Raw genomic sequence first — 23,114 nt, 5'->3', positions numbered from 1 at the left:
ACAGGGAACATTTTTTGCTATAGTTAATGTTTTCCAGATTGGAACTGGAGGATTTAATCATAAGAGATTAGCAGAAATAACAAGTTTAAACCTGAAGAAGTAACTGGACTTTAATTAATGAAATTACCAATTGATCGCCTGGTTCTCCAGTTGTCATACGTGTAAAAAATCCATAAAGTGGGGGTAGAATTGTTAGTAATGTCATCACTAGTGTCATTAGTATATTATTATAGTATAGTATTATCATACAGTACAGTATAATATTCCTATATTAGTATAGTTCTGTTATTAATGTGAGACTTGGATCCTTTGCTGAAGATGTTTTTAGGTGAATATTTCACTGAATAATTATTTCAGCTATCAATTGCTGCTTAATAAGCCACTCTGAAGCTTGATGGCAGAAAGCAACAACTGAAAGCATTTTTAGTATCTCTCACAGATCTGTGGGTTGACTGGACTCAAGCTGGGCAGTTTTTAGGTCTCCTTCATGCTGTTGCAGGTAGATGGCCTTTGGCACTGGAGTCATCAGGAGACTCCACCGGGCTGTTAGTGGGGCTGGGCTTCTCTCCTTCTCCCTGTGGTGGTCTCTGGGCCCTTCCTTTCCACATGGCCTCTTCACAGTCTCTCCAGCAGGGTAGCCAGACTTCCTACTTAGTGTCTTGGGGCTCACAAAAGCCAGCATTCCGAGAAGGTAGAAGTAGAAGCTATCAGACATTTTAAAAATATGACTGGTCTGCCACGGTATGCCTTCCACTGCATTCTCTTGGTTAGTGCAGGTTATAGGCCCACTCAGTTCAATCTGGGAGAGGAAAAGGTTGTGAGGCTGGGTTCTTTGGGGGCTATTTTTAGAGATGAACTGCTAGAGCAGACCTTAAAATACTTCATTTTGTTAAGTATGTGCTAGTGAGAGCTTCAATTCTAGAGGCAGCCAGGTACACTAACCAAGAATTTCTGCCTAAGATGTAGTCAGCCAGCAGTACGACTATGCTGTTACAGGGGCTGCCTCTATAAGCACTTCAGCTATTCAAATCTTGATCAAAACTAGGCCAGGTAGTCAGATGTCTCTTGATGCTAGAGGGACATCTGGTCCACGGGACAAGGAGGCTTCCTTGGGCAGGAACTTGGTGTGGTGGGGTCCCTCTTGCCAATTTTGTCCACCCACCCCACTCCAGAAGGGGTGGGGTAGTCTTAGGCATTGAAGGGTTAGGATAATGCTTCTGCTGTGAGGTTATTGTTTGGGGGAGTGGAGCGGGAAGAAGCTCTCCCATTCAATCCTCCTTGGCAGTAGAGCTATATATAGTGAATATCAATCACAGAGGTGTCAGGGACCTTAGAGATCATTTAGTCTAACCTCTAACCCATAAACTTAGTCTCTCACTTCCTCTGGCATGTTCTTCAGCAAGCTAGAAACAAAACTATGCTTTTTTTTCCCCATGAAGTATCAGAAATGATTATTTTCCCTTTAGAAATTGTCTTCTTGAGTCAGTGTACATTTGGTTGGCCAGATTTCACTAGCCCTGATTTTCATCATGTTGTTACAGAACGTGCAAATAGAAGCATTCACCAATTGAAATGTGCCCTGAGAGAAGGTAATGTCACTGTTGGAGAAGAGGTACTGGATCCTTCTTTTAGTACCAGTGTAGGAAATGAGGATGCTGGGAATGCCTGGCGTGAACTGCAACACAGCCATGCAGGTGAGTGTGAGTGTCAGTCTAACCTGAGTGACACACAGTGAATTCTTTAAACTCCATACAGTAATGACTCCAGTCTACTTTCTACTGCTAGGAAATTTAGTTGAGAACACAAATCAGCTAATCTAATTCCCTTGCTTATTTTTTTTCTTTGACTTCCCAATGCCTATAGGATGTCATAGTAGTATTTTCTTAAGATGAATCCAAGCTGCCTCTCCAGCCTCATTTTTCTATCTTCCTTTCAACCATCCATCTTGCAAGCCATGTTCTAATCATACCAGCCTGTGGCCACGCTTCTGTGAGCCACACATTCTAGCTGGATTTTTTTCTCACCCTTTTCTGCTCAGTGATCTCCTGTTCATCCTTCACAGTATTGTCTCCTCTGTGAAAACAGGCATGATTAGGTGCTTCCTCTTCTTACAGCACTATGTATAGCTCTAGGTAGACCTAGAGCTTATTATATTGTTTTATATCTGTTAGGTTGTATCCGTCTTGCTCAGTGGATTCTTAGCTCTTAAGTGGTAGAGATTTTTCTCATGTTTGTCTTTGTGTCTCCAGTCAATAGCACATTTTGTGATGCATAATACATGTTTAAACAATATTTGTTAGCTCGATGGAAGGATAGATGCGTGATAGTAAACCATGGATCTAAAATAACGTGAATAAACCCATCACTTTTGTTCTATAGTTAATCAACTCAAAGCTTTGTTGCGCCAACAAGCAACTAAGAAAAGTGAGGTATCTCCAAGACGACGAAAAATGTCCCCTTCAGTAAGTATCAGCTTTTGCAACCTGACAAAAATATTATTTTTCTAACTGTTTTAATTTTACTGTGTCATTTTAGTAGTACATGTTGTAAAGAAATTCTGAGCAGGACATGCTAATAGTGTAAAATGTTAAATTATCTTCCCTCTGATTATTTTAGCTGAAGAAGAGGGACTTCCTTGGCAGAGGGAATTATGGTTTTTTAATTTATTATTCACATGAAAAATGTGAATGAGGAAATAGTTTGGAGAATTTACTTTGCAACTGTTAGCAAATATGAAAAAAGAACAATATGTGGAAAAGATTAACCATTGCTTTTTTAGAGTGGCATATCTTATCATTTTTAGAATTTACTTTTTAATTCTAGCTGTCCTTTGTTTTTACTTTTTTATATAATCTTATTCTACATCTTAAAATATGTGGTTATAAAATTGTGTGATACCAAGAAGCCCTACTCTATTTCTTTTGAAGCTGTTTTCCATTGCTGTTGCTTTGACTGGAATGTATCATTTCTGATTGAAGCAATGTGATATAAAGCCTGAGATAGGTGTGAGGGAAGGGTGGGTGTGAGGGAAGGGTACTATGAGGGAAGGGTACTGTGAGGGAAGGGTGGGTGTGAGGGAAGGGTACTTTGAGGGAAGGGTGGGTGTGAGGAGAGGGTACTGTGAGGGAAGGGTGGGTGTGAGGGAAGGATTTGGCTGGGTTTAAATAGCCAAAATAATAATCTAGGCTTTAGGGCTATCTAGGCTCTATCACGTACTCTCACACAAGGTTTTTGTAATAAGATAAAATCATGTATTTAAAATTCCTTAGAAACCTATGAAGTATGACACAAGTATAAAATATCGTAGCAACAATAACCACCTTGCATTTTTAATGTCTGTGACAGTTGGATACCAAAGCTACATGCTGGAAACTTGGAGACACACCAGCTGAACTGTCATAACAGTACCCCTATATTAACACTTCATTCCAGCCTGGTACATACGTTTAAGCTTAATTCCCACTTTAAAAAAATGTACTACATACTCCTATTCAACATTTATAGATATAAATTATAATTTTAATGAAATATTTAATCATTCAATGAATTTATTACTATTGACACGTAGTTTCTAGAATTCTCTTAAGCACACATGGGTGGAGTACTTTTAAGTCTAGTAGATTAAGTTGCTGTATCTAATATTCAGACATGCTTACCATTTTAAAGATAAAACTGAGCAGTGATATTACAAAACTGATTGACTTCAAATAGACAAGGAAACTCTCATCAAGATGATCAATTCAATATATACAGTATATACCAATACACAGGTCTATTTATATTGGAGCTATGTGAAAGAATGGAGCTTAGACTCTAAATGTATGTGACCTACTTGTGATGACTACAAGTCGTAATAAGTAGCTTTGGAAGATTTTTACCCTTTAGAATGCAGTTCCATAGCCAATATGACGTGAGAAATATATGACTGTATTGATAGTGAAATTGAGGTAGTGTTGAGATAGAAAATATGTCTAAACATTATTACTTGTTATTTTAAGATGTGGACATCCAGACTGTAATAAACCCTTCGAAGTATATACAAGTGATTTCATATGAACATTTTCCACATGATACTAGCTTGTTTTTAATTTTCACATTGACTATCCCCTATATACATATAGTAATAATTCATATTTGCCTATGTACTGAACCCCTTTGTATTAATATTAATTATTATAATTAGTTGCTTTCTGCTTACCACAGATAATTCATTTAGTTAAAGTCTCTTTGGTTTTTAAATTTATTGAATATGTCCAGAAGCAAAGCTGTACTTAATTATTCTGCCATGAGAGCTGGTGCTTCATCATTTATAGGAATTTCTGCTGGATTGAAAAACAAAATGATCGTGTGTCTCATCTCAGGCTTTCCTCTGGATTCATCAAACTGGTTGACCCTCATTTTCCCTTTTCCTGACTTCCTCTTTTCTTTAAATAATATCATGGTATGATATATGATTTATAAACCATTTTACAATCATTTGAGGATAAGTAAAGATGTACATTAAAAATCAATTCCAGAACTGCTTCAGAAGTGAAGAAAATTAATGGTTTTTCTCAAGTCTCTTCTTTGAGTCCTCAGCACAGTGTGTCTTCAGTTTCGTGTGTATCTGCTTTAGCACTCTAGTCTTGGAGGCTCCAGCACAGCATAGTCTTGAATTGCCTTGAGTACTGGGGTCAAAAATCAAAAACCAGGTTTTGCTAACGTACTCCTTTGTGGATAGAATTTTACCTCACCTGGTACACATTTGGCATCAAACACTTGTCTAAACAATCCCTCCTTCAGGTAGCTATTCTGCAGTTTTAGCTAGCAGTCCTCTTCTGTGGTGGTTTCTTAAAGAGCTTTTCCTTTATCTCAGAATTACCAAATAGGATGTCACATTTTCAGATGGCTCAAATAAGCAGTTCATCCTAAGCCAATTATACTACTCCAGCATTTTTCCATTTCACATATGCTTTTTACAACCACTTTCACTTTCTTCACTTTCCATCTTTTTTTTTTTCATCTTTAAAAAATGATTTTTATATCCCCGAATCTTATCTGTTTGTGAAATGTATAGCATAAAGAAATAAATACTATTAGCCACATTGTGATCTAGTCTATGTTTATACTATGTTTATATGACATCAGTGCTAAATGGAATATGGAGATGGTATTAACTGATTCTTTACTAAATCCAAACATACTTAATTTGTTGTCATTTTTGCCTTAGATGTCATCAGAATATGAGGAAGCCAGTATGCCTACCGTACACAATCTTGTTCCTATCATCAATGACCAGTCTCAATACATTCATCATTTAGAGGCAGAAGTCAAGTTCTGCAAGGTAAGTTTCTCATTAAAAATTTAAGCAAACCTAAATTAAAGTTGATGTTAATTTTTTTTCATACCTTGTATGAAAATCTGCTATTGTTAGTCATGTTTATAGCAATACATTGACGGTTGCCAGCTTTCTCATGCTCAGGAATGATACTCCTGACTATGCCATTTCTGAATACTTAATTTCCCAGTAGTCTGTAAGGATGTCTAATATTTTGATAGTGTTCTCTCATGTTTGAGAATTTTTCCCTTCTACCCTATTTACTGTAGCCCAGCTTATGGCAGATGCTTTGGAATAGTAATACCAGTCATTCTTCCACACTTGTCAACCTGCTGAAATTGTGGTATAGAAAGTAGAAATTCTAAGCTGATAGACTAAATCTACTCCTTGTCAGTAAAAAGGTTCTTACCTTGACTTTGCATAAGAATAGCTTATGGGGGCACTGGTACTTATGATCAAGAAACCAAATGTGTCACCTACGGCTTGCAGTACTAGATGTTACATATTGCATGACTGTATGAACTTTAGTAATGTCATTAATGCCATTGGAGCCTTTCTGCCTTCCCAAACTATGTTAGTGTTTTAATTTTTCCTTTTGTTTTTTTGTCAATATCAATGCATCTGATCATATGATATTTTTATAGGAGGTACTCATAGCTTTTGTATTATGTATTGTATTTTCAACATTTGGCTACTCTTCCAAGATGTAAGTCTAATATGTAACTTAAGAAACCTTTAAACATTTCATTGTCTTGACTTTTCAAGGGAGTTTCCTGATCTTAGTATGTCATTTTCTCTTTGTTCTTGAGGATAACATCATTATTATACAAATTTTCTTGGATTACCAGAAAAGCTGAAATAATATCCTAGGACTCATTCCATTAATAAGCTTCTATGAATCCCTAAAATACTGTGGGTAAAACTTAAAAGATACTGTAGGGGAGATAAAACTTTACCTCTGCCATCTTAGTGTCTTTGGTTGCACCTTAAAATTAAATTGACATAAGACAGATTAACAGGATAAAAGGATACACATTTATTTAATGTAACATTTTTTTTCATTTTATTTATTTATTTATTTATTTTTGAGGTACACCAAGTTCAGTCATCTGTATTTATACACATATCCCCATATTCCCTCCCTCCCTCGACTCCCCCCCACCCTCCCCGTCCCAGTCCTCTAAGGCATCATCCATCCTCGAGTTGAACTCCCTTTGTTATACAGCAACTTCCCACTGTCTTACAGTTGGTAGTGTATACATGTCTATGCTACTCTCTCACTTCATCTTAGCTTCCCCTTCATCCCCTGCCTCCCCAAACCTCGAGTTCTCCAGTCCATTCTCTGCGTCTGTGTCCTTGTTCTTGTCTTGTCACTGAGTTCATCAGTACCATTTTTAGATTCCGTATATATGAGTTAGCATACAATATTTGTCTTTCTCTTTCTGACTGACTTCACTCTGTATGACAGACTCTAGGTCTATCCACCTCATAACATATAGCTCCATCTCATCCCTTTTTATAGCTGAGTAATATTCCATTGTATATATATATGCCACATCTTCTTTATCCATTCATTTGTTGATGGGCATTTAGGTTGCTTCCATGTCCTGGCTATTGTAAATAGTGCTGCAATAAACATTATGGTACATGTTTCTTTTGGGATTATGGTTTTCTCTGGGTATATGCCGAGTAGTGAGATTACTGAATCATATGGTAGTTCTAATTGTAGTTTTTAAAGGAACCTCCAAACTGTTTTCCATAATGGCTGTACCATCTTACATTCCCACTAACAGTGCAGGAGAGTTCCCTTTTCTCCACACCCTCTCCAACATTTGTTGTTTCCAGATTTTTTGATGATGGCCATTCTGATCGATGTGAGGTGATACCTCATTGTGGCTTTGACTTGCATTTCTCTGATGATGAGTGATGTTGAGCATCTTTTCATGTGTTTGTTGGCCATCTGTATGTCTTCTTTGGAGAAATGTCTATTTAGGTCTTGCGCCCATTTGTGGATTGGGTTATTTGCTTTTTTGGTATTAAGCTTCATGAGCTGCTTGTATATTTTGGAGGTTAATCCTTTGTCCGTTGTTTCATAGACAACTATTTTTTCCCATTCTGAGGGTTGCCTTTTAGTCTTGTTTATGGTTTCTTTTGCTGTGCAAAAGCTTTTAAGTTTCTTGCGGTCCCATTTGTTTATTCTTGATTTTATTTCCATGATTCTAGGAGGTGGGTCCAAAAGGATCTTGCTTTGATGGATGTCATAGAGTGTTCTGCCTATGTTTTCCTCTAGGAGTTTGATAGTGTCTGGCCTTATATGTAGGTCTTTAATCCATTTGGAGTTTATTTTTGTGTATGGTGTTAGGAAGTGTTCTAATTTCATTCTTTTACATGTTGCTGTCCAATTTTCCCAGCACCACTTATTGAAGAGGCTGTCTTTTTTCCATTATATATTCGTGCCTCCTTTGTCAAAGATAAGGTGCCCTTATGTGTTTGGGCTTACTTCTGAATTCTCTATTCTGTTCCATTGATCTTCCTTTCTATTTTTGTACCAGTACCATACTGTCTTGATCACTATGGCCTTGTAGTATAGTTTAAAATCAGGAAGCCTGATTCCACCAACTCCGTTTTTCTTTCTCAAGATTGCTTTGGCTATTCGGGGTCTTTTGCGTTTCCATACAAATCGTAAGATTTCTTGTTCTAGTTCTGTGAAAAATGCCATTGGTAATTTGATGGGGATTGCATTGAATCTGTAAATTGCTTTGGGTAGTACAGTCATTTTCACTATGTTGATTCTTCCAATCCAGGAACATGGTATGTCCCTCCATCTGTTTGTGTAAGATTTATGTGATGTGGGAGCCTTCATAAGGAAATGAAGACCCGAAGAAGCGGCAAAACCTAAATGCTTTTATACTTGGTTGAACAAAGAGAGGCAGCTGTGGAAGCATAACTAAAATATGTGGGGAGGCTAAAGAAGATGGGTTCTTTTAACAAGGTCAGTTCATACAGATTTTTGTCAGCCTCTACTCCCTGTCTCTGGTGACAAGAATATTCTTCCTTCCTAGTGTAGGGATGGCATCTTTCACGTGAGAGTTTTATTCCTGCTTTGAGGATGAAAAGGGGAGGTCAGCACTCTTCTTGTACCTGCTGTTTTTCACGTGCCCTTAGCTGAAGATAATTCTTCCAAAGTGGCATATTCTGCCACTCTGTGGTATAAATTATAATAAACTTACCATCTAGTTGAGAGCACTGTTACCTTTGAGGACCACAGCAGCACTATAGAAGATATAGTATAGTCCTTTATTTGGTGGTATAGACTCTAATTATAATAATAAGGTTACTAAAAGCTAGTGTCTTTGGGGATGTCTTTATGGGAGAGAAAAATCTTAAGGAGTAGGATCTTTAGATTAGCAGAAGGGAGATGAAAGAATTTCAGAGAGAAAACAGCAACAGTGAAAGAATATATTCAGGATGAATATGATTTATTTATGGGGGGTCATGAGGCATCTATTCTAAATTCCTCTAATGGAGGATATGTCTTAACGAATTATTAGAATAATGTTGAACTGATAAAATGGAAGATTACAATCCTTGAAAGTCAGACAGAGTATAAGTTTCATACATTTTGTCAAGGGCTTAAGATAATGAAACTAATGTTTAAGGGCCTAGAAATCTTATTAGTTTGTTTAATTAATAGACTTTATTTTTTAGATCAGTTTTAGGTTTACGGAAAAGTTGAATGTAAAGTACATAGAGTTCCCATGTACTGCCATGTACTTTATAGCTCCACAACAGTTTCACCTGTTATTTACATCGTGCATCAGTGTAGTACATTTGTTACAATTGGTGAGCCAATATTATTACATTATTATTTACTAAATTCCTCAGTTTACATTAGTGTTTGCTCTTTGTGTTTTACATTCTATAAGTTTTTAAAATGTGTAATGACATATATCTACCATTACAGTAGCACAGAGAATAGTTTCACTGCCTTAAAAGTCATCTGTGCTCTGTTTATTTATCCGTCCTTTCCTACCTGCTAACCCCCTGACAACCACTGATCTTTTTACTTGTCTCCATAGCTTTGCTTTTTTCCATAGTGTCATTGAGTTGGAATCATACAGTCCGTAGCCTTTTCATATTGGCTTCATTGACTTAATAATATACATTTAAGTTTCCTTCATGTCTTTTCATGACTTGATAGCTCATCTCTTTTTATCACTAATATTCCCTTGTATGGATATAACATAGTTTGTTTATCCATTCACCTAGTGAAGGAAATCTCGCTTGCTTCCAAGTTTTGGCAACTATGAGTAAAGCTACTGTAAACATTTGTGTGGAGGTTTTGTGTGGACATAAATTTTTAACTCATTTGGGTAAATACCATGAAGCACAATTGCTGGATCACCTGGTAAGAGTATGTTTAGTTTTATAAGAAACTATCACACTGTCTTCCGAAGTGGCTGTGCCATTTTGCTTTCCCGCCAGCAATGAGCAAGAGTTCCTGCTGTTCCACATCCTTGCCAGGATTTGGTGCTGTCAGTATTTTGAATTCTAGTGTATTAGAGATATGTGATGCTATCTTGTTGTTTTAATTTCAATTCCCTGATGACATATAATGTTGAATATTTTTTTCATATGCTTATTTTCCATTTATATATACTTTCTTTGATGAGGTATCTGTTTGGGTCTTTTGCCCATTTTTTAGTTGGGTTGTTCATTTTCTAATTGCTAAGTTTCAAAAGTTCTTCATATATTTTGGATATCAGTCATTTATCACACATGTGTTTTGCAATTCTTTTCTCTCACTTGGCTTGTCTTTTGATTTTCTTAACATCAGAGTAGAAGTTTTTATTTAATCAAGTTCAACTTACCATTTTTTTCTTCCATGGATTGTGCTTTTGGTGTTATATCTAAAAATATTGCCAAACCCAAGATTCCTAATATTTTCTCTTATTCTTCTTCTAGCTGTTTGATAATTTTGTGTTTTACATTTAGATCTATGCACCATTTTGAGTTAATACTTGTGTAGGTGTAAGATCTGTGTCTAGATCTATTAAAAAAAATTTTTGCATGTAGATATCCATTTGTTTCAGCATCATTTTTTGAAAAAACTATCTACATTGAATTACCCTTACTCCATTGTTAAAGATCAGTTAACTGTACTTGTGTGAGCCTGTTTCTGGGTTCACCATTCTGTTTCATTGATCTGTTGGTCAGTTCTTTCACAAATACCACTCTGTCTTGATTCTTGGAGCTTTATGTTAAGTCTTGTAGTCTAGTAGTGTCAATCTTCCAATTTTGTTCTTTTCCTTCAATATCATGCTGGCAATTCTGGGTCTTTTGCCTCTTTATATAAACTCTAAAATCAGTTTGTAAATATCTGCAAAGTAGCATGCTGGGATTTTGATTATGTTAAAATCTGTCAAGTTAGGAGGAGCTGATGTTTTAACAATATTGAATCTTCCTCTCCATGAACGTGGAATATCTCCATTTGTTTAGATATTCTTTGATGTTTTCATCAGAGTTTTGCAGTTTTATTCTTATAGATCTTATACCTGAGTATTTCTTTTTTTTCAGTGTTAATGTAAATGGTATTGTGTTCTAATTTCAAATACCAATTACTCATTGCTAATATATAAGAAAACAATTGACTTTTGCTTATTAATGTAATCTGCAACCTTGCTATAATCACTTATTTTAGCAGTTTTTTTGATTCTTTGAGGTTTTTTTCGTAGACAATCATGTCATCTGTGACAAATATAGCTGTCTTTTAAAAAAATTCTTCTTGTATAGCTTTTATTTCCTTTTCTTTCCTTATTGTATTAGCTAGGACTTCTAATGTGATGTTGAATAGGAGTGATGAGAGGTAACATCATTGTCTTATTCTTGATCTTAGTAGGAAACCATCTGTTGTCTCACAGTGAAGTACAATGTTAACTTATGGGTTATTTATAGATGTTCTTTATTAAACTGAAGATGTATTTCCTTTATTCCTAGTTCACTGAGGTTTTTACCTTGAATAGCTCCTGGATTTTTTCACTTGCTTTTTTTATGTCTATTGACATGATCATATGATTTTTTTTCCTGTCTTGTTAAATTATATCATTTGATTTTGAAATATTGAGCTAGACTTGCATAGGTAGATTAAATTACATTTGGTCCTGTTGTATAATTCTTTTTATACATTGTAGGATTTGATTCACTAATATTTTGATTAGGATTTTTGCATCTATATTCATGAGATGTATTGATCTGTAGTTTTTCATTCCTATAGCGTCTTCACCTGGTTTGGGTATTAGGGTAATGCTGACTTCATAGAATGAATTAGGAAGCATTTCCTCTGGTATTTTATAGAAGCTACTTTAGAGAATTGATCTTTGTTCTATAAATGTTTAATAGGATTCACCAGTAAACCAGTGTTGGGCCTGGTGCTTTCTGTTTTGAAAGATTATTAATCATTTATTCAATTTCTTTAATAGATGTAGGCCTATTCAGATGAACTGTTTCTCCTTTTGCAAGTTTTGATAGATTGTGTCTTTCAAGGGATTGGTTCATTCTCTCTAGGTTACCGAATTGTGGACATGCAGTTGTTCATAGTATTCCTTTATTATCGTTTTAATGTCCATAGGCTCTGTAATGGTATCATTTCTGATATTAGTAATCTGTGTCTTCTCCTGGCTGGAGTCTAATCAATTTCATTGATCATTTCAGTGACCAAGCTTTTGGTTTAGTTGCTTTTCTCTGTTGATTTCCTGTTTTTAATTGCATTTATTTCTACCCTAATTTTTATTATCTTTTCTTCTGCTTACTGTGGATTTGTTGTTGTTGTTGTTGTTGTTGTTGTTGTTGTTTTGTTTGTTTCAGTTTCCTGAGATTAATAATTTGAAATCTTTATTCTTTTCTGATGTTTTTCCCTGATTTAGTTGCATCTCACAAATTTTGATAAGTTGTATTTTCATTTTTGTTTAGTTTAAAATATTAAAAATTTTTTTCTTGAGACTTTGTCCTTCACCCATAAAACAACCCCAGAAGAGTGTTGTTTAATCACTACATATATTGGGAGTGTTCCAGCTATCTTTCTGTTATTGATTTCTAGTTTAATTCCATTGTGGTCTGAGAACATACTTTTTGTGATTTCTGTTCTGTTAAATTTGTTAACATATGGTTTTAGGTCACAGAGTATGGTATGTCTTGGTGAATGTTCTGTGTTAGGGTGAGAAGAATGTGTATTTTCTTGTTGTTGGATGAAGAAGTATATAAATGTCAATTAGATCCAGTTAATTAACGGTGCTGTTCAGTTCAGCTATGTCCATACTGATATTTTGCCAGTCTGTCAGATCTGTCAATTACTGATAAAGGGATATTGAAATCTCCAACTGAAATATTAGATACATCTATTTGTATCAGTTTATGCCTCGTGTATTTTGCTGCTCTGTTGCTAGGCACATACATATTAGGATTATTATGTCTTCTTGGAAAATTGACATGTTTATCAATATGTGAAGCCCCTTGTTCTTTATTTCTCTTTTTTGTCCCCCACTTTTTTTTCTCTGTTGTCTCTTGTTTTAAGTGAGCATGTTATATGATTGCATTTTTCTCCTCTCTTAGCATATCAATTGAACTTTTTTTTGAACTTTTGTAAGTGGTGTCCTTGAGTTTGCAGTTACATTTACCACTAATCTAAGTCTGCTTTCAGTGAACCCTTCAGGGGTTGGGAAAGTTCCTTATAACAGAGTTTTCCCAGTTCCTCCCTCCTGACCCTTATACATTGCTGTTATTCATTTCAATTATCCAAAGCTATGATCGCTACATACACTATTGCTAATATAATGCTCAACAAACTGTTACCTGTTAGATCAATTAATGTTAAGAAAAATAAGATTTTACTTTATCTCCATATATGCCTTCTTGAATGCTCTTTCTTTATGTAGATCTGAGTTTATAACCTAAATAAATTTCCTACTTTCTGAAGAACTTCTTTTAACATTTCTTGCAAGGCAGGTCTACCAGAGACAAATTTCCTAATTTTTAGTTATCTGAGAAAGTCTTTATTTTTCCCTCACTTTCGAAGGTTGGTATCACTGAATATGGGGTTCTAAGTTGGTGGGGCTTTTTTCTTTCAAAACTTTAAATATTCCATTACACTCTGTCCATGCTTGCATGGTTTCTAAAGAGTAGCTGATGTAATTCGTATCATTGCTTTTCTATAGGTAAGGGTATTTTTTCTCTGACTTCTTTAAAGATTTTCTTTTTGTCTTTCATTCTGTGCAGTTTGAATATGATATGCCTGTGTGTGGATTTTTTAATTTTAGCTTGCTCAGTGTTCTCTGAGCTTCTTGGATCTATGGTTTGGTGCTTATAATTAATTTTGGGAAATTCTCAGACATTATTGCTTCAAATATTTCTTCTTCTTTCTTTCTTCACCTTTTGTGATTGTTCCACAATTCTTGGATATTCCATTCTGTCTTTTTCATTCTTTTTCTTCTTTGCATTCCAATTTGAGAAATTTCTGTTGACAGTTCTTCAAGCTCACTAATTCTTTCCTTGGTTGTGTCCAGTCTAGGGACTTCCCTGGTGGTCCAGGGGTTAAGACTCCGTGCTTCCACTGCAGGGGGTACAGGCTCGATCCCTGGTTTGGGAACTAGGACCCTGTATGCTGCATGGCACAGCCAAAAGATAGGAAAAAAAAAAAAAGATTGTGTCCAGTCTATTAATGAGCCTATCAAAGGCAATCTTCATTTTTACCACAGTGTTTTTGATTTCTAGCATTTTGAATTTTTCTTAGTTTCCATCTCTGCTTACATTACCCATCTGTTCTTGAATGTAGACTACTTTTTCCATTTGACCCTTTAGCATGTTAATCATAATTATTTTAAACTCTCCACCTGATAATTTCAGCATCTCTGCTAATATCCAAGTTTGGTTCTATGCTTGCTTAGTCTCTTGCAACTGAGTTTTAAGTCTTTTAGTATGCCTTCTAATTTTTTGTTGAATGCTGGACATGATGCACTGAGTAAAAGGAACTGAGGGAATATGCATTTAGTGTGAAGTTTTTTGTTTGTTGTAGGAGTTAGACTGTGTTTACTGTTTGCTGTTACTGTAGGTGTCAGAGGCTAAAATTTCCTCTAGTGTCCTGGTTTTTGTCTCCACTGTTGTTTTTATGCTTCCCTCAAGAATTCTTCTTAAATACATTCTGAGATGTGCAGTTATTTTAGTGTATTCCCTTGTTATGGTATAAGAGCCCTTTTGATGTGGTGGTAGGTTATGGGAGTACAGGGAGCATCTTGTAGTCCCATGATTAGGTCTCAGCCTTTTAGTGATTCTGTGCCCCTTGGCTATATCCTTCACAAGTGTTTCTCAGTCTCCCTCTCCCCTTAAGTGAGATGGGAAGGCTAGGAAGCTGGAGTTGGTTTTTTTTCCCTTCCCCCAGATTACTTAGGTTCTGAAAAACAAAAAAACCCAAAAATCAGATTTTAGGCTCTGGTAAAATAGTTTCTCTTGAGGCAGGCCTGGTTAAAAAGAACAGAATGCTTTTTGGTAACTTTCCTCTCCTACTGGAGGAAGCAGGATAAGGGTTTTCTCTAGTCTTTGCTGTAAAACCTGGTACTATCCTATAAAAGTGTAGGAGATACCCTCTCCCCAGAGACTGGGTCCTTCTGGAGTTTTTAATTCAAACTGGTCTACAGTAAGCTTCCAGCATTTCATCAGTTACTTTATTGATACGTTTTTCTACCCTGGCACTGGTTCCCCCAGAAGTTTCTGCTCTGGTAGGCTGTGGTTCTCAGGAGTGCCTGTCTGTTTTTCCATTTTGAGAGATAATAGTTTTCCCTGTGACCTTAATTCTCTGATACATCTAAGAAGATTGGTTGAATTTTCAGTTTGTTCAGCCTTTTTTATTGTTGTGAAGATGGGAGTGATGTCTTCCAAGCTAATTATATATCAGACCAAAAATTGGAAGTCTGCAATATTTGTTTAATTACAGTTTTCAATTATAGCTTTGATTTTTTTTCTGAATAAAATAATTGAATGAAATTTTCATAATTGTGCAATAGTTTTTTATTATACCGGTAATGAAGATTAAGTTAAGTATTGTATCATCAATATGTTGATATTTTTTACATTTTTTCAGGGTGAGATGCAACTTAGAGATTCTAGTTGTTATGTACCTGTAATTCTTTCTATTGCTCCCTGCCCAGCTAAGAAAACACTCTTTAAGAACTCTCCACCAAAGTATTTCACTCATAATTTCCTTCCATCTGGCTACCAGTTCATAGATAATCATTGTAACTTTCCTTGCCTTTCTATCTCAACATCCTGTATTATCTATGTAGTCCTCTGTCAATTTTCAACAAGTTATTGGCATTTGAGCATGAATAAACATATATCTTACTTTATTTTTCAGCAGTCTACCTCATTCTTAAAAGTCTTTTAAATAAACCCTTTAATTAAAACATTTCTATAAGCCTGCAAAAAATTGTCAGAAACCACACAGTCCTGTGATAGGGCCATTAGCAGGCCCTCCACTCTTTTCCTCCACCCTTCTCTTTGTTAGCTAATGCTTCAGTTTCTTTGTTTGTCTAAATGTAATTATAATATTTCAGAAAATGGATAGAGAGCATCAGGCTTCCATGATTTATATCGTGTTGGATTATCTAGTAATCAACAAATAAAAGTGCTACTTAAAATTGCTTAATGTATGAAGTCCACAAGTGGCATTTCTTAAAAAAAAAAAAAGAAGAAGAAAGAAAAAATTGCTTAATGTATTTGGTATTTGTTTCTGCTTTTTATAGGAGGAACTCTCTGGAATGAAAAATAGGGTACAAGTAATTGTGCTTGAAAATGAAAGGCTCCAACAAGAGCTGAAATCTCAAAGACAAGAGGAAGCAATGAGAGAACAAACACTTCTGAATGCATCTGTGAGCATTTATTTAAACCATTAAACTAAAATATATAGTTTGAATGTTGCCTCCTACCCTTTCCCCCAGCCTTCTTAACTGCTTAGATTTTTTTCCCTGAAGTTTGGCAGAAGTTGCTGTGCTGGTGTTCACTTGGGGCCTCAGAAATTAAAATTCACTGTGAATTCAATGAATCCTCAAATGAAACGATGTAGTGACGCCTAATATCCTCTCTGGTTTCCTTTCTGAGCATGCCATTTATGTTTTTTCCACGTGGAAAGAACAGTTCTGAAAGCAGGAAGCATGTTATATAGGAAGGACTTTGTTAAATCCAGCAACTGTTCAAAACTGTAGCTGAGATTTCTGTTGTATTTCTCTAAATTTTCTTTGAACTTTGAGTTACAATAAGTCTAATTAGCATGGTGTAGCAGGAGGAACACTGACCTAAGGGTCCAAGGTTCAAAATGTGAATCTTCCCATTGCCCCTAACAAGCTGGGTGTTTAGCAAGTAATTTAATAGGGCTTCCAAGCATGACTTAATCTCATGAGTCCCCTATTTGTTTATTGGCAATTTGAGAAATTCACCAATATTAGCAATTCTTAATCTTTAATGTGAATGACAGTCACTTAGGATACTTGCTGACAGTGCAGATCCTGGGCTTCATCCCCTGAGAGTCTGATTCAGTTGGTCTGGGCTAAGTCTTTGGATTAAAAATATGAATTACTAGCAAGGTGACAAAGTGAGTCTAATATCAGTGTACCACATTTTTAGGAACAGAGAATTAGATGATCTCTGTAATTCTGTGACATTTTTATATTTAGATAGTGTTTAAGCTTAATATCTCTTTATGAATTGTCAGAAATATTTTTGCCTTAAAAATGTTTTTTACTCTTTTGCTATGGGATGTAGTTAATCACAGCTTGTTCTGCTTTTTGAGACAAATTCAGCTTTCCAGGGGGAAGTTTTAATACTTGTCTGTTGCAGCTTTGCTTTGCAGTAGATTTTGGTGGTTTTGACTTAGTCGTCATTAGTAAATCAGTTTTGTTTAGGAAAAATACAACTGTTTTAATGTTTTACCTAGGTGTCCTCTATTTTTTGTTTTGAAGTTTTTTTTTTTTTAACCTGACCTGATATTTTATTTGTAATCCTTGAGTTCTATGTATTAGAGTTTGCTATTTAGAAATATTTGAATGTGTTAACTCTGAATAATAAAATGGGCTGGTTAGCATTTCAGTTTATTTTTCTGCAGTTACATTTCACTTTGTGTTCAGCTATTTTCCCCCATTATGTAACTTTTTCTGAATATTTAAATTATGTTATTAATATTAGTACTTAAAAATTTCATCTTAGTTTCTTATTATTTTGGTGTCAATTTGAAAATGATATAGTCATATAAAAAGTACTTAGAAGCAAGTTCATTTTTAAAATAAGTATATTCTTTTGCTTTTCTTCCAAATATATAAGCGAACAGTGACTCAGTTATTCATAATCTTCAATATTTATACAGTGAAAAGAAGTGGAAGATGGGGTAGTGAAATAAGAAAGGAAATTAGGCAGACAAGTGAATCAGAGGACAAGAGAAGTGAGTAATGCAAAAGGGGAAGGAAGTGATGGTAAAAGCGCACGTGCTCTGCCTTATGAACAAAGGAAACTTGCTAAAGTAAACTACAGATATACAGATTATAGAAAAAATAAAGTTGTAGAGAGGTTTTTTTTTTTAACATTCACATGAGCTAAAACATAACGCAAATATTTAAATAGTTGTTGCAGATGTGTCAGGTGACCTGATATCTATTTTAATGTTAGTCTTCTGTGTTATTTTGTTACAGCATTGTTGCCCCCACTTTTTACTTGTGTAAGTGAATTGAAGCATTTCAGCAACCTATGCGTGGTGTCGTACTGAGAGTTTTGATGTAAATGAAACTTTTAGAATATCTTAAATAACAAGAGATATTGTCTTCCTTTTGTTCTGAACTCTTTTTAATGAGCCTATTACCATGTTGATGGTAAATCTTGCGAAAGCTATTGGCAGATTTGAATAAATATTTTCAATATTTCTTAATGCCTTATTTGGAAAAACAATTGAAATAGTTATATAGTAATAATTAATATTTATTGATGACTACATGACTATGATGTGCCAGGTACTGTACCAAATACTTTATTTACCTTATATTATTTTATTTTTGTGATAGCCACACAAGGCAGGTAAGGCAGGTGTTGTTATGTCTATTTTCAGATGATTAAGGTACACAGCAGTTAAGTAACCAAAGTAACTGGTCTAATGTCAAAAAGCTAGGACTCAAACACAGGACTATCTGACTCCCCAGATCCATCCACCTGGCCTCAAATTACACTGCCTTTCTGCCTAGATTAGGAATAGCTTTTCAATGTTGAACCAAACCATCTTTGTTTGCCATGGGACTGGGACTTGGATGGTAGCCTACATGACTTTTAGATTTTAGCCTAGTTTATGACCTAGCAGTTGAAGAAGCAAACAGATTATTTTTAAAAAGCTAGAACCATTCAAAGAATATTTCATTTCCATCTTCATTTCTCAACATTCTTCCTTCTTAAGAGGCTTTTCTTGAGAGTTCAAAAAATTATATTAAAATATGCTTTTTATTAGAAATGTTGGCATATCTACTCATTCAAAGATCTAGGAGATTTTTTAAAGTAGAAAATTTCTGAGCCATTTCTTTCCATGTCTCTTCTCATCCCCGTCCATTCCAACCTCTCCCCTCAGCTAAGAAATCAAAGGTTTTCAGTGATCTTCAGGGATGTAAATGTAATTTTATTTTTGAAATCTTGGTCAAATATCATTCAAGTTTTTTAAAACCTATCTGTGAAAGAACAGTGTCAGATTAGCACTTCTTTCCAAAGAATAACAATATTTTATCATAAGTCAGTGATCTATAGTCTACATACTTTCTCCAATTTCACCATAGGAAATTACTACGACCCTCCTTCATTGCTTTGCAAGACTATTTTGGATGCAATCAAATCTTGGGAGATTTTTCCCTACCTACAGAGTCAAGTTCAAGCTTATTAGTATGGCATGCTTTACTTTCCAGACCCTTATTTGTTAACTCTCTAGCTTCTTTTTTTTTTTAATTCTTTTTTATTGTAGTATGGTTGATTTACAATATTGTGCTGATCTCTGCTGTGCAGCAAAGTGACTCAGTTATACACATATATACATTCTTTTTTTATATTCTTTTTCATTATGGTTTATCACAGGATATTGAAGATGGTTTCCTGTGCTATACATTAGGAGCTTGCTGTTTATCCATTCTAAATGTAATAATTTGCATCTACCAACCCCAAACTCCCAGTCCATCCCTTTCCCTCCCCCCTCCCTCTTGACAACCACCAGTCTGTTCTCTATGTCTATGAGTCTGTTTCTGTTTTGTAGATAGGTTCATTTCTGCCATATTTTAGATTTCACATATAAGTGATATCATATGGTATTTGTCTTTCTCTTTCTGACTTACTATGCTAATCTCTAGTTGCATCCATGTTGCTGCAAATGGCATTATTTTGTTCTTTTTATGGCTGAGTAGTATTGCATTGTATATATGTGCAACATCTTCTTTATCCATTCACCTGTTGATGGACATTTGTGTTGTTTCCATGTTTTGGCTGTTGTGAACAGTTGTAGCTTCATCTTCTGACTTTCATTGGCTTGTGCTTCAACCTTTAGTAATGCTGATTTGCCTAAAAGTCTCTGGCAGGCACCATGCTGTTTCAAGCTTCTGTGAGTTTTCTCAGGATGTTCTCTCTTCTTGGCATGCCCTTCCCATCTAACTTATTCTTTTTCATCCTTCAAGATATCATACCAGTGTCAAAACTTCTCCAGAAAACTTTCCTTGAATCTCAGGTTGTTCTTGGTGTCCCTCTGCTGCTCTGGCATAGTCCCCCATGCACACGTCTGGCCTAGCACTTGCCTTGGTAAATTGAAATGTCTGTTTAGGTGTTTCTCTTCATTAGCGTGTGAACTCCTTGAGGATACGATTGGTCTTGCTCATTTTTACCCACCTCCCCAAGCTTTTAGCACAGTGCCTGAACATAGTAGGTACTACACAAATTTTTGCATTAAACTGAACTTCCCAAAGAATATGGAATAGAACCTCAGAATACTACTTTGGATGAATGCAGTTTACCACATTCTAACATGATACAACGTTGCAGTATAGTTCTGTGTTTGGGACATGTCCTTTCTTATGAGTACTACTGTCTCCCTTGGCCCTTAGCAGGAGTTCAATAATTACTTGTTGAATAAATTAATATAAGTATTTTAGTTATTTATTCACACAAAAATCACCCAGATCTTTGGGCTGCTTATTTCATTGAACGTTGAGAGAATGCCAAAGTTCGCAAACTGACAGTGGGTATACCAGTTCAGTCCGTAGGCATGTTTTGTTTGTTTGAAAAACTGACCCAATATTTCACAGTGTTTCAGTTGAAGAGCCAAATATCTGCCTCGTATTTTTAAAAATCAAAAGATTTTTTTGGTAATACGAATTGGCATTCACACATGGCAGCAATTGACTGGAACTGAGTCATGACTACTTCCTTTGGTTGCTCTGTCATTGTCCCTACCACTACCTTTTGAATCCTTGACACGCAGGCTGCGTGTCAGCTCTGTTTATCACCATGCACTGTTTTTCCTATTGAAGATAAATAATTCCGTGAACAGGCAGAAGAGCATAGTGGTTGAGGACTCCAGAGCTAGAATGCCAGGGTTCAGATCCTAGCTTTGCCACTCGTTAGCCACTTTCTACCTCCGTGACGTTTAGCAGTTACTCTCTGCGACTCCGTTTCCTCATCTGTAAAATGGCGATAACAGTGAAACTTATAGGATTGTTGTAATGATTAACGGTGTTAATGTATGTGGAGGACATAAAACAGTGTCTAGCACATAGTAAACATCTTATGTATTAATTATTATTATTAGCCATGACTTTATGAAAATGAAAAACAAACCAAGAGAGGTTTATGTGTTGTAAGAGTATATGTCGTCAAAGAAGTAAGAGATAAGTTCATTTGTTCAATACACTGATATCCAGCCCTCTGCTCATTTACATTGTTGGCCTGTACCTGTAGGAATTTGACTTTCTTTGGAATTTGACCCTAATAGCTTGAAAATGTAAAATCACTCTTGATTTGTATTTAGAAGCATCCGCTCCTTTTCTTATTCCTTTCATCACAGATAATAATCAGTATTCCATTTGAAAGTATTTATATTGATTTAAAGTTAAAAGTCGATTGCAAGTACTTTCACATTTTATTTTAGGGAAACATACAGAATTCTTGGATTACAACAGGTGAAGATTCTAGGGTGGATGAAGCTGCAAAGAGGTCATTTTCCCATGGCAATGAAGATATTATCAAAGCTGTACCTGCGGGTGAGGCTGAAAAATGGAAGCTAGAACTGGTGAGTATTGGGTACTTTTCTCTTAGGCATATACTTTTTTTCTTACTTTTTTTATTGTGGTAAATATATATAACACAAAATTTGCTACTTTAACCATTTAAAAAATTTAAGTGTACAGTTTGTTTACACTAAGTACATTTACAGTGTTGTGCAACCATCAACACTATTCATTTCCAGAACTTTTTCATCATCCCAAGCAAAAACTCTGTACCCTTTAAACAATAACTCCCATTCCCCTCTCCCCGCAACCCTTGGTAACCTCTTCTATTTTCTGTCTTTATGAATTTGCCTATTCTAGGTACTTCACACAAATGGATTCAAATAATTTTCTCCTTTCATCTGGCTTATTTCATTTAGCATAGAGTTTTCAAGTTTCATCCATGTTGTAACATGTATCATAATTTCACTTCTTTTTAAGGGTAAATAATATTCCATTGTACATATATACCACACTTTGTTTATCCTTTCATTTGTTAATGGATTTGGCCGGGGGTTCCAACCTATTGGCTATTGTGAATAAGGCTGCTATGACATTGATGCACAAGTATCTGTTTGAGGCCCAACTTTCAAGGCTTTTGGGTATACACTCAGAAATGGAATTGTTGGATCATTTGGTAATTCTTCATTCTTTTTTCTTTCTGCTTCTCAGACTCAATAATTTTAATTGTCCTGTCTTCAAATTTACCAGTTCTTTGTTCTGCTGCTGAAATCTTCTCTAAAATCTCTTTAGTGAATTTTTCATTTCAGTTTTTATTGTTTTCAGCTCTAGAATTTGTTTGCTTCCTTTTTATAATTTGTTTTCCTGACTTCTTTTAGTTCTTTGTCCATATTTTCTCTTAGCATTTTTAGCATATTTAAGACAGTTGTTTTAAAGTTTTTCTCTAGTAGGTCTGATGTCCATAGTTTCATAAGCCTGATTCCTGTAAATTTATTCTGTTTCATTGAGTGAGCCGCGTTTTCCTCTTTCTTTGTATGCCTGGTGATTTTTTTGTTGAAAATTGGACATTGAACTGTTATACTGTGGTAACTCTGGAAGTCAGATACCCCATTTTTTTAAGGTTTGTTGTCTTTTTTATTGTTGGAGGCTGTAGTAGTCCTTTTGTTTTAAGAGTTTTCCAAACTATTTCTGTAAAAACTATTCCTTGTCATGTGTGATCATCGAGGTCTCTATTTCATTAGCTCATGGTCAGCTGATGTTTGACAGATATTTCCTTGAATGCCAGGAGCTGAAACAAACAACAGCAAAAACACCAAAAAGCAACCCCCCCCAAAAAAAAAAAAATAGAACAACCAACTCTGTAAGTCTTTGCAGTTTGGCTTGCTCTGAGCCTAGATATCAGCCTGAGTGAAAGCTTAAGGTCTTCTTAGGACTTTTCTGAGCATATGTTTTCCCTGGGCATGTTTGTGGCTTTCTAAACTCCCTATATACACAGATGCTTTTGAATGACCTAACTTCCCAAAGAG

General features: G+C 35.4%; 1 protein-coding gene across 13 annotated transcripts in view; it reads left to right on the top strand.

Annotated features, from left to right (window-relative positions):
* SDCCAG8 (SHH signaling and ciliogenesis regulator SDCCAG8) overlaps nt 1-23,114 on the top strand; it is a 250,152-nt gene that overhangs the window by 9,352 nt on the left and 217,686 nt on the right. For 10 of the 13 annotated variants that reach the window (XR_009052717.1, XR_009052716.1, XR_009052718.1 and 7 more), the window contains exons 2-6: nt 1,542-1,694; nt 2,380-2,462; nt 5,210-5,323; nt 16,108-16,233; nt 21,510-21,650. Coding sequence is in view for 7 of the 13 variants with exons in the window: in XM_057728148.1 (XP_057584131.1) it covers nt 1,542-1,694; nt 2,380-2,462; nt 5,210-5,323; nt 16,108-16,233; nt 21,510-21,650 (617 nt within the window). In the remaining 6 variants the exon portion in view is untranslated. Of the gene's footprint in view, nt 1-1,541; nt 1,695-2,379; nt 2,463-5,209; nt 5,324-8,155; nt 8,310-16,107; nt 16,234-21,509; nt 21,651-23,114 lie in introns of those variants that run through there. The other 3 variants (XM_057728151.1, XM_057728153.1, XM_057728154.1) reach the window with 3 other exon arrangements.

Source organism: Hippopotamus amphibius, chromosome 3 (genome assembly GCF_030028045.1).
Source record: "Hippopotamus amphibius kiboko isolate mHipAmp2 chromosome 3, mHipAmp2.hap2, whole genome shotgun sequence".
Taxonomy (NCBI): domain Eukaryota; kingdom Metazoa; phylum Chordata; class Mammalia; order Artiodactyla; family Hippopotamidae; genus Hippopotamus; species Hippopotamus amphibius.
This window is presented reverse-complemented; position numbering and strand designations above follow the sequence as displayed.